We start from the raw sequence: 17,082 nt of genomic DNA on the forward strand, positions 1-17,082 counted from the left end.
CTAACCTGCTTATAACGATGGAGCTTGACTCGCCATAAGCAACACGGGAGATGCACCAATTATTAAGATACCATCAATAATGCTGGCTGTCTCAATTTGCAAATTGTGCATAAAAACACAATATGTCAAACGATTCAATAAATGCAAGATATCAATGTATTTCACATGTGCCTATTATTATAGAGAAACATTTTCAAACGGATGGAAATTAAAATGAGACATTTATCTAATAAGTTTATTTTAAGTCCCAATGTCGATTAATGTCCCGTTATTAAACAATAATAGTTTACAAATATTAGAAAATGGGAACTTGGGCCATACAATGTGCAGATCCAATGCCTCAAATGCATTTTTAAAGAGAAAGAACGAGAGAGCAGAAAAAAAAATCTATTCCTATGTAATCGTTTCCTCTTATGTTCAATAGACCGGCCAAATAGGCAGGGTTGGTTGGGGCTAAACGTGTGGCTTCCTTATCTGGGCTGCACAGACTGCTCCGGGCTCTTATCCGGAGCTGCACCTTGCGGGACTGCATCCTCTCCTCGTCTTAAATAGGAAATCTGCACAGACCAGGCACTGCGAGAGAGGGAAAAAAAAACTAACTTAAAAGCACAGCAGCCACAAATGGAGACTGGAGAAAATGGCCCCGTTCAGATCCCCTCAGCGCAGAGATGGTAAGCTCAAATTTTAGCTTTCAATAACTATAAAACACACAATTTAAAGGGTCCCTCTGGGCTGCGGGTTAGGGCTGATTGTGGCTGGGGCTGTACGAGTGAACTCTAGCAACTAAGGTTAAAACAAATAAAAAGAAGAGAGATTTAAACTTTTAAAAATATAAGAGCTGAAATGTATTTTTTTAATATACATCCAAGGTTAAATGTCTGCAAGACAGTTTGAAACTATTTCTCGTCTGAAACCTGGTCTCAAATTGATTTTGAATTCAGTTTTAAGAAGGACATGTTCTAGGACGATAAACAGCGTGCAATGAACCACAGTTAACACATCTGAGAGAGAATATTGCAATATATGTGCAGAACAACTTTAACATATATATTCGCAAATGGTAAATTGCAGGTTTGGGGTGGTGTTAGAATTTTACAAAGTAGCAATTTATTATTTGCCACATGTTGGCTTAATTGCATTCTAAACGGTTACATTAATAAAATACATAATTGTAGCATTTTTTTGTTACTTACAGGCTGTGCTTGTTTTGAAAAATCGAAGCGATTGTTTTAATGGGACGAGGTTATGTTGGTGATAACTGGCAGCTAATGGTGCATATCGGCCCGTTATTTTAAGATAACATATCACGGGTCTATATATATATATATATATATATACGTGCTTCCGTAGCAATCAGAATATCTGGTCACTTTAAGCGGATTGGAGGTAGTATTATTTGAAACCAAATTCTATTCGAATGTCTCAGCCAACTTGGATCAATTTCTCAGGTTTTGCCCAGTGATAACTGGAAAATCCCGCAGCTAGATGTTTCCAACACACTTGGAATAATATTTAGAACATTGCAACAAATAGATTGTGTGTAAAGTTTGATCAATTTCTTTATTGTCAAGATTTAAGGTAATTCGCTCGTGTTTATTTTTTGAAGTAGTAGAATTGGGCGGATAAAGGATTAAACAAGTAAGTCGTTATTTCAAAGCCGGGAAGGAGAGGGAAATCAATAGTCTAATTTCCAAGACTGAGGGAGAGAAACTTTGTCACTTTAATTGTGTGTTTGTTTAAAAATAATACGCAGTGGAATGATACATTGCAAAAAAGAGGAATTGGGAGACTTTGCACAAAATAAGACGGTAATTGCAATGGGCTTTGTGTTTTGCCACTTTTTTTAAAAGCACACTTGCACTTTGCAAAAGAACTCCCAAAGAATCAGGCTTGCAAATGAGCCGAGGTCATTAATGCAAGCGTAGTCCTGGGACAGACGTGTGCTGAGCAGTAAGTTGCAAGAATCTTTCAGAACAGTAGAAGACCAGATCAGTCGCAGGGAGGGCAAAGGGAAGTACTGTGGGGATATTTTTAAATTGTAAAATTGCCCAACCGGGATTTTAAAAAAAAATCACTTTCGATAATGAACTAATTTGTGCTCGTGACGATCCGGTTGTAGAGGCGCTGTTTTAGGTCAGAAATTATTAAAATAAATGGAGTACTAAAATTAGCCAGATTATTATTTCCTTGCTAATAAGCTACAGATATTCTCGAGGTTATTTAGGTTTTTTTTTAAATCTAGAATTCTTAATCTACCCCGGTAAACCTCAGTTTTACTGCAGTAACCTCTGGCCAAAAACAATAATTAGCAGCACCTATAATGTGGTACAACGTCCCAAGACGCTTCACAGGAGCGTTATCAAACAACATTTGACACCGAGCCACTTAAGTAGGTATTAGCGCAGGTGAGCAAAAGCTTGGTCAAAGAGGTAGGTTTTAAGAAACATAAAAATTTACAGCGCAGAAGGAGGCCATTCCGGCCCATCCACGTATCCACGCCGGCCGACAAAGAGCCACACGGCCCTCGGTCAGCAGCCCTGAAGGTTACATACAAACCTATGAACAATGGCGGAAAGGTAAAGAGCACCCAGCCCAACCAGTCCGCCCCACACAACTGCAACACCCCTTATACCGAAACATTCTACACGCCACCCCAACCGGAGCCATGTGATCTCCTGGGAGAGGCAGGAGTGTCTTAAAGGAGGCAGAGAGGTTTAGGGAGGGAGTTCCAGAGCTTGGGGCCTTGGCAGCTGAAGGCTCGGCCACCAATGATTGAGTGATTATAATCAGGGATGCTCAAGAGGCCAAAATTAGAGGAGCGCAGATATCTCGGGGGCGTTGTGGGGCTGGTGGAGATTACAGAGATGGGGAGAGGCGAGGCCCATGGAGGGATTTAAACACCAGGATAAGAATTTTTAAATCGAAGCGTTGCTTAATCGGGAGCCATTGTAGGTCAGCGAGCACAGGGGTGATGGGTGAGCGGGATTTCGTGTGAGTTAGGACACGGGCACCCAAATTTTGGATCACCTCTAGGGTGAGGCCAGCCAGGAGCGCGTTGGAATAGTCAAGTCTAGAGGTAATAAAGGCATGGATGAGGGTTTCAGCAGAGATGAGCTGAGGCAGTGGTGCCATTAAATACAACTCTTATCAACAAGTCTCGTTTGAATCATGTCTTACAAGTAGGGACATTTCTACCGATTCATTTCTGGGTTTGTTTCAGTTGAAGCGGATTTTCCTCATGATAGTGAAAAAAACCAAATATCCCATTATATAATTACCCCAAATATGGTCGAGATTCTTGTGCATCACATTCGCAATGTCAGGTATACATTGAAGAGCCTGGATACTGAGTACTGTTACATAATTAGCAAAATTAAACTTTGGCATCAATTATTTCATATTTCAGTCAGACTATAAAAAAATGTGTCTGTTTCGCAATACAATGGCAGTGATGTGCTAGGTTAAACATTGCTTTTATCGGGCGATATTTGGCAGTTCACAGTCCACTCACAAATAGAAAGAAAGACGTTCCATATCGCATCTTTGATGACTTCAGGACACTGTTGTAATGTGGGAAACGTAGCAGCCAATTTGCGCACAGCAAGCTCCCACAAACAGCAATGTGATAATGACCAGATAGTTTGTGTTAGTGATGCTGATTGAGGAATAAATATCGGCCCCAGGACACTGGGGATAACTCCCCTGCTCTTCTTTGAAATAGTGCAGTGGGATCTTTTACGTCCACCCGAGAGGGCAGACAGAGCATTGGTTTAACGTCTCATCGAAAGACGGCATCTCCGACAGTGCAGCACTCCTTCAGCACTGCACTGGGAGCATCCACCTGGATTTTTGTGTTCAAGTCCCTGGAGCGGGGCCTGAACCCACAACCTTCTGACCCAGAGGTGAGGGTGTTACCCACTGAGCCATGGCTGACACACACATACTGTACTGCAAACGTGTTTCTCTGCGGAAAATAGTTGAACAGTGGTCATGGAAACGTTTGGAAGTGCTGGTAAGGCCCAGAGCAAGTAACGACTGTAAACTCTAAATAATTGTGGGTTGTTAGTTAGCTCAACTGTACCTTGTTATTCCCTTGCCTGATTTTGTACTGATTTAGTGATTTTAGTAAAACAAAAAGCAGATCTTCTCTGAATGTATCGCCTTTTTGTACTCTCATTCTTCCCCTCTGATGTTTGTGACGCTAAAAATAAAAACCGCTTGAAAAAAAAAACACCCTAAAAACCCTGGGATTTTTTAAAAATCAGCAATATGAGGTGACTTTTTAAATGTCTTTACTTATTAGTAGTCAACGTTTTCAAATGAATACTCCGAGTGTTTTGAGATTAAATCGCTAACAATGAAATGCTGGTACCCTGTAGTGGGAAATACAGGCCGATGTTCACAACTGTGGAGAGGTGATGAGAGGAGCTCACTAAAAGGGCAGAGAGCAAAACCTAGTCCGTTCGTTCACAGACGGCTCAAAAACATGGTAAGGTTTTAAAGGAGGAGAGAGGCGGGGAGGTTTAGGGAGAGAATTCCAGAGCTTTAGGCCCAGGCAGCTGAAAGCGCGGCCACCAATGATTGAGCGATGAAAATTGGGGGCGGATAGCATCATAGAATCAGAAATTTACGGCACAGGAGGCGGCCATTCGGCCCATCGCGACTGTGCCCGCAAGAGGCCAGAATTAGAGGAGCACAGAGATCTCGGAGGGTTGCCGTACTGGAGGCGTTTAGAGATAGGGAGGGGTCGAGGCCATGGAATGATTTGGGAAACCAGAATGATAATGTTAAAATCGAGGCGTGGCCGGGCCAGGCCACACAGCGGAATTCAACAAGAACGCATTAGCCGCTTGCACTAGCAGAGGAAATTCAGCCATAAAATATTAATCAGGGCTCATTACATTTTTCTGCATCATCACGTGCGGAGAGGGGGAGTTCCTTGATTGGCTCAGGGTCTGAGCCAGTTAGGTAGCCTGCTCGAAACAGACTGAATTAGAACCCACATTGACAGTCAGATTCAATTAGAAGGAAATTTAGATGGTGGCATGTGTATCGTATTAGTTATCTTGATATGATATATTTATGTCTGTGTATATATATTATTATGTTTGTATGCAACATGTGTGCACCTGAATATCCTTATTTGTAATAATGTTAGACATGTATTTCCTACATTGCAAGAGTGACTACGCTTCAAAAGTACTTCATTGGCAGTAAAGCACTTTGGGGCACTCTGAGGTTGTGAAAGGCGCTATAGAAATGCAAGTTCTCTCAAGTCTTTATTTATAATGTGTTTACCAGTTTGTTACTTCCCCATTTCTCCCCATCCTGACTATCGATGGGCCCTCCCTTCTTCAGCGGCAGTAACCTTCTGGTACCCCACCCATGTGATCATTCCTCATGCGAGCGCCCAAATAGTAAATGGTCGCAGGCTATTCCATCAAGAAAGAAAAGAGGAAGGAAAAGGAAGGAAGCTGACTGACTGGCATTTATATAGCGCCTTTCATGACCACCGGACATCTCCCAGCGCTTTACAGCTAATTAAGTACTTTTGGAGTGTAGTGACTGTTGTAATGGGGAAAACACAGCAGTCAATTTGCGCACAGCTCCCATAAACAGCAATGTGATAATGACCAGATAATGTGTTTTTGTTATGTTGATTGAGGGTAAATTTGACCCCAGGAAACCGGGGATAACTCCCCCTGCTCTTCTTCGAAATAGCGCCATGGGATATTTTACATCCACCCGAGAGGGCAGACGGGGCCTCGGTTTAACGTCTCATCTGATAGACAGCACCTCCGACAGTGCGGCATTCCCTCAGCACTGCATTGGGAGTGTCAGCCTAGATTTATGTGCTCAAGTTCCTGGAGTGGGATTTGAACCCACAACCTTCTGACTCAGCTACAGCTGATAATCGGGGGCATCACAGATGCATTTTCTAGTGGGGGGGGGGGGGGGGTGCAGGGGAGGAGTCACTGGATAGAAAATTAGGAACCGAACCCTGGGCTGATTCCACGCCCAGCCCAGAGACCAATTCTAGCTCCCCCAATGCCTTCCTATCAGTCAGTTCAGCACGCACCAGGAATCTAATCGTGCTGATGGTGTGCGTGACTGAGTATCAAAGGGCACTTGCCCACTTCGACTTATTTGTCGATGCCAGTGTAATAGATGCAACTGTGATGCTCACAGGTTTGAAACATAGAAACATAGAAAATAGGTGCAGGAGTAGGCCATTCGAGCCTGCACCACCATTCAATAAGATCATGGCTGATCATGCAACTTCAGTACCCCCATTCCTGCTTTTTCTCCATACCCCTTGATCCCTTTAGCCGTAAGGGCCACATCTAACTCCCTTTTGAATATATCTAACGAACTGGCCTCAACAACTTTCGATTGTAGAGAATTCCATCGGTTCACAATTCTCTGAGTGAAGAAGTTTCTCCTCATCTCGGTCCTAAATGGCTTACCCCTCATCCTTAGACTGTGATCCCTGGTTCTGGACTTCCCCAGCATCGGGAACGTTATTCCTGCATCTAACCTGTCCAATCCCATCAGAATTTTATATGTTTCTATGAAATCCCCTCTCATTCTTCTAAATTCCAGTGAACATAAGCCTAATTGATCCAGTCTTTCTTCATAAGTCAGTCTTGCCATCACGGGAATCAGTCTGGTGAACCTTCGCTGCACTCCCTCAATAGCAAGAATGTCCCTTCCTCAGATTAGGAGACCGAAACTGTACACAATACTCAAGGTGTGGTCTTACCAAGGCCCTGTACAACTGCAGTAAGACCTCCCTGCTCCTATACTCAATTCCTCTCGCTATGAAGGCCAGCAGCCATTTGCCTTCTTCACCGCTTGCTGTACCTGCATGCCACTTTCAATGACTGATGTACCATGACACCCAGGTCTTGTTGCACCTCCTCTTTTCCTAATCTGTCACCAGAACTGTTTGTTGAGCTGTTGCATTGTGCCTTAGGCAGTCATGTGATGTTCACAAGACTCAATAAAACCCCAGCCAGTTGGGTTCAAGGGATCCACGATAAAGCAAGTGGTTGTGAGCCTGGTGGATGAACTGATAATGTGTAGTGTGATTGTGAAGCCTTTTGTTAATAAACCAACTAGTTCTTAATAGCAGTGTGTTGCTATGAATTCTTAAGCAAAGAACCCATGAAGCAAATATATTACAGTCAGGATTACCAACTCTAATTGGACATATTTCTGGATAACGAATAAATGAAACTTTTCCCCCCAAAAAAACACAATTATATTTTTTGTTCCGCTTATGATTTTTCTCCCGGATTTTGTTCGCAGTTTCCAGATGAATATTTAATTCCTGGAAACTCCAGGGCAATCCGGAGAGATGTTGGCAAACCTACTCAGCTGAGATCAGCACAGGTCAGGAATCGATCCCCAAACCTTCTCGGGCTGAGCTGCTACCCAAAGCTACAATTTAAAATCGCAATTTTTCCAGGTCGCCCTTAAGCTACCCGACCTTTATTCATGTGGCTCAGGGCCTCAAAGTATAGTGTCAGGTACCTGAGTGTTATTTGTATAGCATTACCCCATCATCTACAGCTATACAGGGTATTGGTGAGGCCACACCTGGAATACTGCGTGCAGTTTTGGTTTCCATATTTACGAAAGGATACACTTGCTTTGGAGGCTGTTCAGAGAAGGTTCACTAGGTTGATTCCGGGGATGAGGGGGTTGATTTATAGCAAAGGTTGAGTAGCTTGGGCTTCTATTCATTGGAGTTCAGAAGAATGAGAGGTGATCTTATCAAAACGTATACGATAATGAGGGGGCTTGACAAGGTGGCTGCAGAGAGGATGTTTCCACTGATGGGGGAGACTAGAACTAGAGGGCATGATCTCAGGAATAAGGGGCTGCCCATTTAAAACAGATGAGGAGAAATTTATTCTCAGAGGGTTGTAAATCTGTGGAATTCGCTGCCTCAGAGACCTGTGGAAGCTGGGACATTGAATAAATTTAAGACAGAAATAGACAGTTTCTTAAACGATAAGGGAATAAGGGGTTATGGGGAGCGGGCGGGGAAGTGGAGCCGAGTCCATGATCGGATCAGCCATGATCTTACTGAATGGCGGAGCAGGCTCGAGGGGCCGTATGGCCTACTCCTGCTCCTATTTCTTATGTTCTTATCAGGGTTAAGATATCTGCACCCGCTGTCAGAGAGAAGTCTTTTGTGTGGAGTGGTGGTTTTGCACTGTTGGTCAAAAGCCACCAAGGTGTCAGCCACAGTGTGTCGTTTGATAGACGGTGCCACCACACACAGAGAAATCCCTATCTTACTCCTCCCGTGAATCTCGTTACGAGTTGTTACGCTTAAGCATGAGTCAGCAGTTAACCTCTTCAAGGAACGCCCTTTGCAAAGATCTGCAGAAAGTAACACGAGACCGTTGAAAACAAGAGATAAGCACCTTTAAAAAAAAAAGTGTTTCAAGAACGCAATCACACGAACAACTGTTTTAATCATAGAATGACAGTACAGAAGGCCAGTCGACCTCGTGTCAAAGAGCTATCAAACTAGCCTCACTCCCCCACCCTTTCCCATATCATCATCATAGGCGGTCCCTCAAAACGAGGATGACTTGCTTCCACGCCAAAAACGGATGAGTTCACAGGTGTTTCAATGAAGGACCTAATATTCCAGGTCTCAAACTACATCCTGAAGGGTGGAAGATGTCTGTGCGTGGATTTTTTTAACGTGGGGTGGCCGTTGCACACCAGCCACCACACGGGCTTGACAGAGCTCGGTCTTGGTCCAGTGGCAAGGATTGACCAAGACAACTGGAGACCAGCTCTGCTGCACGGACCCAGTGCGCGCACATATCGCAGTGTGGGCTGGGCCCGTGCTGCCCCTGGGCCCTCGCCTCTTTCCCTGGGTCCTCGCCTCTTTCCCAGATCCCTGCAAGTGTTTCCCCTTAAAGTACTTATTCAATTCCTTTTTGAAAGTTGCTACTGAATCTGCTTCCACCGCCCTTTCAGGCAGCGCGTTTCCAGATCACAACCACTCTCTGCGTAGAAATCGTTTTCCTCTGGTTTCCTTTGGCACTTTTGCCAATTACTTTCAATCGGTGTCCTCTGGTTACCGAACCTCCTGCCACCGGAAACTGTTTCTCCTTCTTTATTCTTTCAAAACCCTTCATGATTTTGAGTAGAGACCAGGCTCCATTTTCGTTTTCAATAACTTTGGGGAATAGGAGAAAATATATCCCGTGGCGACTTTAAAAAAAAATTAATTCCTGGGCTGTGGGCGTCGCTGGCAAGGCCCAGCATTTATTGCCCATCCCTAATTGCCCCTTGAGAAGGTGGTGGTGAGCCGCCGCCTTGAACCGCTGCAGTCCGTGTGGTGAAGGAGCTCCCACAGTGGTGTTAGGGAGGGAGTTCCAGGTTATCCACTTTGGGCAAAAACAGGAAGGCAGATTATCTGAATGGTAACAGATTAGTAAAAGGAGAGGTGCAACGAGACCTGGGTGTCATGGTACATCAGTCATTGAAGGTAGGCATGCAGGTACAGCAGGCGGGGAAGAAAGCAAATGGCATGCTGGCCTTCATAGCGAGAGGATTTGAGTATGAGGTCTTACTGCAGTTGTACAGAGCCTTGGTGAGACCACACCTTGAATATTGTGTGCAGTTTTGGTCTCCTAATCTGAGGAAGGACATTCTTGCTATTGAGGGAGTGCAGCGAAGGTTCACCAGACTGATTCCTGGGATGGCAGGACTGACATAAAGAAAGACTGGATTGACTAGGCTTATATTCACTGGAATTTATAGGGGATCTCATAGAAACATATAAAATTCTGACAGGATTGGACAGGTTAAATGCAGGAAGAATGTTCCTGATGTTGGGGATGTCCAGAACCAGAGGTCACAGTCTAAGGATAAGGGGTAAGCCATTTCGGACTGAGATAAGGAGAAACTTCTTCACTCAGAGTTGTGAACCTGTGGAATTCTCTACTGCAGAAAGTTGTTGAGGCCAGTTCGTTAGATATATTCAAAAGGGAGTTAGATGTGGCCCTTACGGCCAAAGGGATCAAGGGGTATGGAGAGAAAGCAGGAATGGGGTTCTGAAGTTGCATGATCAGCCATGATCATATTGAATCGTGGTGCAGGCTCGAATGGCCGAATGGCCTACTCCTGCACCTACTTTCTATGTTCCTACATTTTGACCCAGCGACGATGAAGGAACTTCCAAGTCATGGTGGTGTGTGACTTGGAGGGGAACGTGGAGCTGATGGTGCTCCCATGCACCTGTTATAGCAAACCCTTCCTTCTGCTGGGCCAATTTGCATTGCTCCCAATTCATTTAATCTCCACTTGAAAATATGTAAGCACCGATAATACTTTCGACAGAAGAAACCCTCAATTATAATGTGCAATGGCTTCACAAAATATGTACTTGTATGCAAAATTGACTTCAGCTGACCCTCAACCAGTGGTAGGAAGGAGAGATTTTGACCCAGCGACGATGAAGGAACGGCTGATATATTTCCAAGTCAGGATGGTGTGTGACTGGGAGGGGAACGTGAGGTGGTGGTGTTCCCATGCACCTGCTGCCCTCGTCCTTCTAGGTGGTAGAGGTGTCGTGTCTGGGAAGTGTTACCGAAGAAGCCTTGGCGAGTTGCTGCCACAAGGTGGGGGAGGGCGGCGGGCTGTTGCAGGGGCCTGGTACGTGTGTTGGAGAAGATTGTCTGTGTTCAGTACTTCCAGTAAAGTGGCCGTACACCAGGAATTCTTCACAAAATGGTGCTCCCATTGTGGAGCCTCTGGCGTTAGGGAATCAGGGTTGCCATCTCTGATTGGACGTATTGCTGGAGGTTTCGTCACATGACCTGCCTCCCTCCCACTTCCACCATTGTCGACCATCACATCTAATCCTGCGGCACACCAACTCCCCACGGCCAATTGGGAAGCGAACAGACTCTTCATTATCTGATTGGGTGATTCTCAGCTTGAGTAAAACGGCCCTATTTCCCATCTCCAAAATTTTTTTTTATAACCAATAAGGAAAAAAGTGTTGAAAGAAAATGTTTTAAAAGCACACCTTTTTTTGTTTTTAAAACCTCCTGATGATTTTTCTTTTGGAGTGCTTGAAGCCATGCCGTAGAGATCAAGATTGAGTCGATTGGGCCTATACTCTTTGGAGTTTAGAAGAATGAGGGGTGATCCCATTGAAACATATAAGATTCTGAGAGGGATTGACAGGGTAGATGCAGGGAGGATGTTTCCCCTGGCTGGGGAGTCTAGAACCAGGAGTCACATTCTCAGGATAAGGGACCGGCCATTTAAGACAGAGATGAGGAGAAATGTCTTCACTCAGAAGGTTGTGAATCTGTGGAATTCTCTGCCCCAGAGAACTGTGGAGGCTGGGTCATTGAATATATTCAAGGTGGAGATAGACAGATTATTGAGCGATAAGGGAATAAAGGGTTATGGGGAGTGGGCAGGGAAGTGGAGCTGAGCCCAAGATCAGATCAGCCATGATCTTATTGAATGGTGGAGCAGGCTCGAATGGCCGACTCCTGCTCCTATTTCTTATGTAATAAAGAACGAACTTGCATGAATACAGCACTTTCCACAACCTCAACACTTTACAGCCAATTAAGTAATTTTGTAGTACAGCTGTAACATAAGTTAACATGGCAACCAATGTGTGCACAGTAAGTCTCACGTACAGCAATGTATTAGCGACCAGATCATTTGTTGGTTCAGGGATAAATATTGGCCAGGGCACTAGTGCGAACTCCCCTGTTCTTCTTCGAAATAGTGCCGAGAGATCTTTTACGCCCACTTGAGGGGGCCGATGTGGCCTCGGTTTAGTGTCTCATCCGAAAGATAGTGCAGTGCCCCCTCAGCACTGCACTGGAGTGTCAGCCCAGATCTTGTGCTCAAGTCTCTGGCGGATGTAAAATATCCCATGGCTCTATTTCGAAGTTCTCCTCGTGTCTGACCCACTTTTAATCCCTCAACCGACACCTAAAAGCAGATCAACTGATTACCACCTTGCCGTTTGTGGGAGTTTGCTGTGCGCAAATTGGCTGCCGCGTTTCCTACATTACAACAATGACTACACTCCAAAAAGTGCTGTAAAGTGCTTTGGGACATCCCGTGGTCACGAAAAAGGTAAACACAATGCAAAAGCACAAATTCGGATGAAAAGAATTAGAGCTCGGCTATTTTTGGAGCGTGATCAGGAAGCATTTTTCCACTCAAATGGTGGTAGAAATCTGTAAATCTCTCTCCCAAATTGTTGCGGAGGCTGGGATAATTAGAGCTTTCAGGACGGAGTCAGATAGATTTTTGTTGGGTAAGGGGATCAAGAGCAAAGGCAGGTTAGTAGGATTGAAGTACTGATGAGCCACGATCCACTTGAATGGCGGAGCAGGCTCGAGGGGCTGAATGGCCTCTTCCTGTTTCTATGTCTCGTATTCCAGTAACCTTGGTCTCAGGCAATAAAACAAGCAGGGTCTTCAAATGGTTAAAGAGGTTTCTCCCATGTTATTTTCTCCCCCCCTTTTTTTTTATATACAGCATCGTTTCTTACCTGTCTCTCTTCCCCGCAGCTAACCCACAGTGGATTGCCAGCGTGTTCGACAGTCCATGCGGTGCACTTCAATTTGATGCAAGGTACACCGGTTAAAAAAGGGAGAAAGATGATGGAAAAAATCGAGTCGCATTCGCCTCCCAGCACTGGGGACACGCTCAGCCCTGTGAAGACCGAGCCCGGGCCAATTAGTGAGTCCCCGGCTAACGAGGGAGACGGAGCGGACATCACGACCCGAGCTCTTGACTCGGTCCCCGGGGACGCTGCTCAGCCAAGCAAGCGAGGTGGCCCGTCGGCGCCGGTTGCCGCGGCAACCCCCTCCAGCTCGTCGGGGAGGCTGCCGTCGGCGGCCGTGCCGGTTATCAGCCTGGGACACAGCAAGCTCCGCCCGCCGGCCGACGCCCACCTGCTCAACGGAGTGGGGGCCATCCACACCACCGAGCTGACGGCCCTGCACCCCATCCCCGCCCTCATCCAGTGTTCCGACAGCAGGATGGTACAGCTCTCAAACCACACGGTGACGTCGCTGGCGCTTCAGAGCCCGCTGCTCGCTTCCCAGTACCACCCTCACCCCCTCATCAACAGGTCAGTTAGCTCCGTTATTTATCCTTCGGTCGCTGGCTGAACCATCGTTCCTTTAACCCCTTCTGGTGCCGCCTGCCTTGTTCTCGATGGGTCGCAGTCAGTGTAATCCTGTCCGCCTCAGTTTTGAAAGACTTGCATTTATATGGCGCCATTCACGACCACCGGACATCTCTCAGCGCTTTAGAGCCAATGACGTACTTTTGGAGTGTAGTCACTGTTGTACTACAATGGGAGATATTATGAATCGCATTGATTTCTGCATTGACAATACATGTATATAATCTTTGCCCATAGATTCGATGTGCACATATGGGTGCGGGTGTACTTGAGATATAGACTTGAAATGGTGCTGTTTGGATATTACCAGCGCTTAACACGATTGTGTGAAATTTGTGCACAGCAAGCTCCCACAAACAGCAAAGTGATAATGACCAGATAAACTGCTATATTGATTGAGGGATAAATATTGGCTGGGACACCAGGGGGAACTCGGAGGGGGAACTCGGAGCCTAGATCAACTGGGCCTGTATTCACTGGAGTTTAGAAGGATGAGAGGGAATCTCATAGAAACATAGAAAATTCTGACGGGACTGAACAGGTTAGATGCAGGAAGAATGTTCTCGATGTTGGGGAAGTCCAGAACCAGGGGTCACAGACTAAGGATAAGGGGTAAGCCATTTAGGACCAAGATGAGGAGAAACTTCTTCACTCAGAGTTGTTAACCTGTGGAATTCCCTACCACACAGAGAGTTGTTGATGCCAGTTCATTGGATATATTCAAGAGGGAGTTAGATGTGGCCCTTACAACTAAAGGGATAAAGGGGTACTGAGGTGAATGATCAGCCATGATCTTGTTGGGTGGTTGTGCAGTCTCGAAGGGTCGAATGGCCTACTCCTGCACCTATTTTCTATGTTTCTATGCTCTTCTTTGAAATAGTGCCATGGGATCATTTACATCCACCTGAGAGAGCAGGCAGGGCCTCGGTTTAATGTCTCATCCGAAGGACAGCACCTTCGACAGTGCGGCGCTCCCTCAGCACTGCACCGGAGTGTCAGCCTAGATGTATGTGCTCTAATCCATGGAGTGGGACTTGAACCCACAACCTTCTGACTCCAAAGCAAGTGTGCTACCCACTGAGCCACAACTGACACTGGGCAAATCATGTACGAAAATGTACTTGTTAAGTAATGCATTGGGTATCTGGGAGTGTATTCAATGCAGGAACCTGATCAAGGTTGCAGCAATTTCTTTCCCCACTGCCTTCCCCAAGTTTCCTCCATTCCTCTTCTGATGGTGCTAAGGTGAAACATGTAAGATTCTGAGGGTTGATGCGGAGAGGTTGTTTCCCCCGGGCTGGAGTGTCTAGAACCAGGGGTCACAGTCTCAGGATAAGGCCATTTAAGACTGAGATGAGGAGGAATTTCTTCACTGAGGGTCATGGATCTTTGGAATTCTCTACTCCAGAGGGCTGTGGATGCTGAATCATTGGATTATATTCAAAGCTGAGATCGATAGATTTTTGGACTCTAAGGGAATCGAGGGACATGGAGATCAGGCGGGAAAATGGAGTTGAGGTAGAAGATCAGTCATGATCTCATTGAATGGCGGAGCAGGCTCGAGGGGCCGAATGGCCTACTCCTGCTTCTATTTCTTACGGTCTTAACTTATGCCTTGGGACACTATCAATTTTTTTAAATTGACGTCTCATTGGAAATGGTGCCTTTATTTCTCATCCCCAATTTCTCCAAGAAGGTAGCAGAGGGAATTTGTTGCTATAACCGGCTTGCTAGAGGGTGTCAAAGGTCAGCCACATAGCGTGGGAGTGTGGCCATGTATGGGATCAGTTGGGTTTTTAAACAACAGGGCCATTTTTCCCCTCTGGCACAAGCTCACAGGATTTAGTGAATTCGATTCCACCACTAGCCATGGGATTGAAACGGTCGACCTGTAGGTCATCACTAGTCCAACACCACAACCATTACCCCACCACACCCTTTTGGCCACGTGTCAGTCAGTACCAGCAAATCATCATCCCTGGAGAGAGCAGGGCCTCTCGGTCAAGACTGACCCTGAACTCCATCGTCTACTCGTGCTCCTTTTCCAATAGAGGCATGAGATTGGTATCAGGACATAATACCATAAGAAATAGGAGCAGGAGTCGGCCATTTGGCCCCTCGAGCCTGCTCCACCCTTCAATGAGATCACAGCTGATGTGATCTTGGCCTCAACTCCACTTCCCTGCCCGTTCCCTATAACCCTGGACTCCCTTATCGCTCAAAAATCTGTCAATCTCTACCTTAAATATATTTAATGATCCAGCTTCCACAGCTCTCTGGGGTAGAGAATTCCACAGATTCATGACCCTCAGAAGAAATTCCTCCTCACCTCCATTTTAAATGGGCGACCCCTTATTCTGAAACTATGCCCCCCCCCCCAGTTCTAGATTCCCCCACGGGGGAGAAACATCCTCTCTGCATCTACCCTGTCAAACCCCCTCAGATATCTTGCATGTTTCAATAAGATCACCTCTCATTCTTCTAAACTCCAATGAGTACAGGCCCAACCTGCTCAACCCTTCTTCATAAGACAACCCCTTCATCTCATGAATCAACCTCGCGAACCTTCTCTGAACTATTTCCAATGGCTGATTCTTCCGAAGGCTGGACGAGAGCTATAGCTTGTTGCATCTACCCAGCCACCAGCTCCCTGTCCGAGATCAACTAACTCATCGCAGAGAGCAGAAAATAAATGGGGGCCCCCTCATTGGAACAGGAGAAGGCCAATCAACCCCTTGAGCCTGTTCTACCATTCAGTTGTATCACGGCTGATCTGTATCTGAATGCCCACCTTGGTTCCACAACCTCCCTTACCTAACAAATAAGAACAGAACATAAGAAATAGGAGCAGGAGTAGGCCACATGGCCCCTCGAGCCTGCTCCGCCATTCAATAAGATCATGGCTGATCCGATCATTGACTCAGCTCCACTTCCTGCCCGCTCCCCATAACCCTTCACTCCCTTACTGCTCAAAAACTATTGATCTCCTCCTTAAATATATTCAATGACCCAGCCTCCACAGCTCTTTGGGGCAGCGAATTCCACAGATTTACAACCCTGAGAGAAGAAATTCCTCCTCATCTCAGTTTTAAATGGGCGGCCCCTTATTCTGAGACTATGCCCCCTAGTTTTAGTTTCCCCCATGAGTGGAAATATCCTCTCTGCATCCACCTTGTCGAGCCCTCTCATTATCTTGTATGTTTCGACAAGATCACCTCTCATTCTTCTGAGCTCCAATGTGTATAGGCCAATATCTATCAATCTCCGATTTGAAATTTATAATTGACCCCCAGCCTCGACGGCAGGGGGAGAGTTCCAGATTTGTGTGAAAACGTGCTTCCTGACATCACCCCTGAACGGCCTGGCTCTAATTTTAAGGTTACACCCCCTTGTTCTGGACTCCCCAACCCCCACCCTCCCCCCCCCAACCAGAAGAAATAGTTTCTCTTTATCTACGCGATCAATTCCTATTAATCACTGTAAACACCTCAATTAGATCACCCCTTAATCCATACTCGGGGGACACAAGCCTAGCTGGTGTAGCCCGTGCTCATAATTTAACCTTTCTAACCCCAGTATCATTCTGCATCCTATCTGTATGGATCAGTGAGCAGTGTGCAGAGCCAGGGAGCCACCAAGAGAGTTTACGCAAGGGATTTACAACTCTTAACTGAACTAGGAGGATATTGCCTTGAAACTAATATATATATATATATAATACTGTCAATATTATGAGGGAGGAGTTCAGTTCGGAGTCTTGCGTTGACAGTCATTAACAGTATTCGGTTCTACAGTGGTAATATAGGTAGTATATATTATTGTAGGGGTTTATTTCTCTCCCCCCCGCTCCTACAGTAATTGCAATACTAGACCTA

General features: G+C 45.7%; 1 protein-coding gene across 1 annotated transcript in view; it reads left to right on the forward strand.

Moving 5' to 3' along the window:
* The first annotated feature begins 642 nt into the window (after nucleotides 1-642).
* Nucleotides 643-17,082, forward strand: part of LOC139237940 (protein lyl-1-like) — a 45,164-nt gene continuing 28,724 nt past the window's right edge. The window contains exons 1-2 of the mRNA XM_070867266.1: nucleotides 643-671; nucleotides 12,585-13,150. Coding sequence (XP_070723367.1) covers nucleotides 669-671; nucleotides 12,585-13,150 — 569 coding nt within the window. The 5' untranslated portion in view covers nucleotides 643-668. The remainder of the gene's footprint in view (nucleotides 672-12,584; nucleotides 13,151-17,082) is intronic.

This window comes from Pristiophorus japonicus, chromosome 24 (genome assembly GCF_044704955.1).
Source record: "Pristiophorus japonicus isolate sPriJap1 chromosome 24, sPriJap1.hap1, whole genome shotgun sequence".
In the NCBI taxonomy this organism is placed as follows: Eukaryota; Metazoa; Chordata; class Chondrichthyes; family Pristiophoridae; genus Pristiophorus; species Pristiophorus japonicus.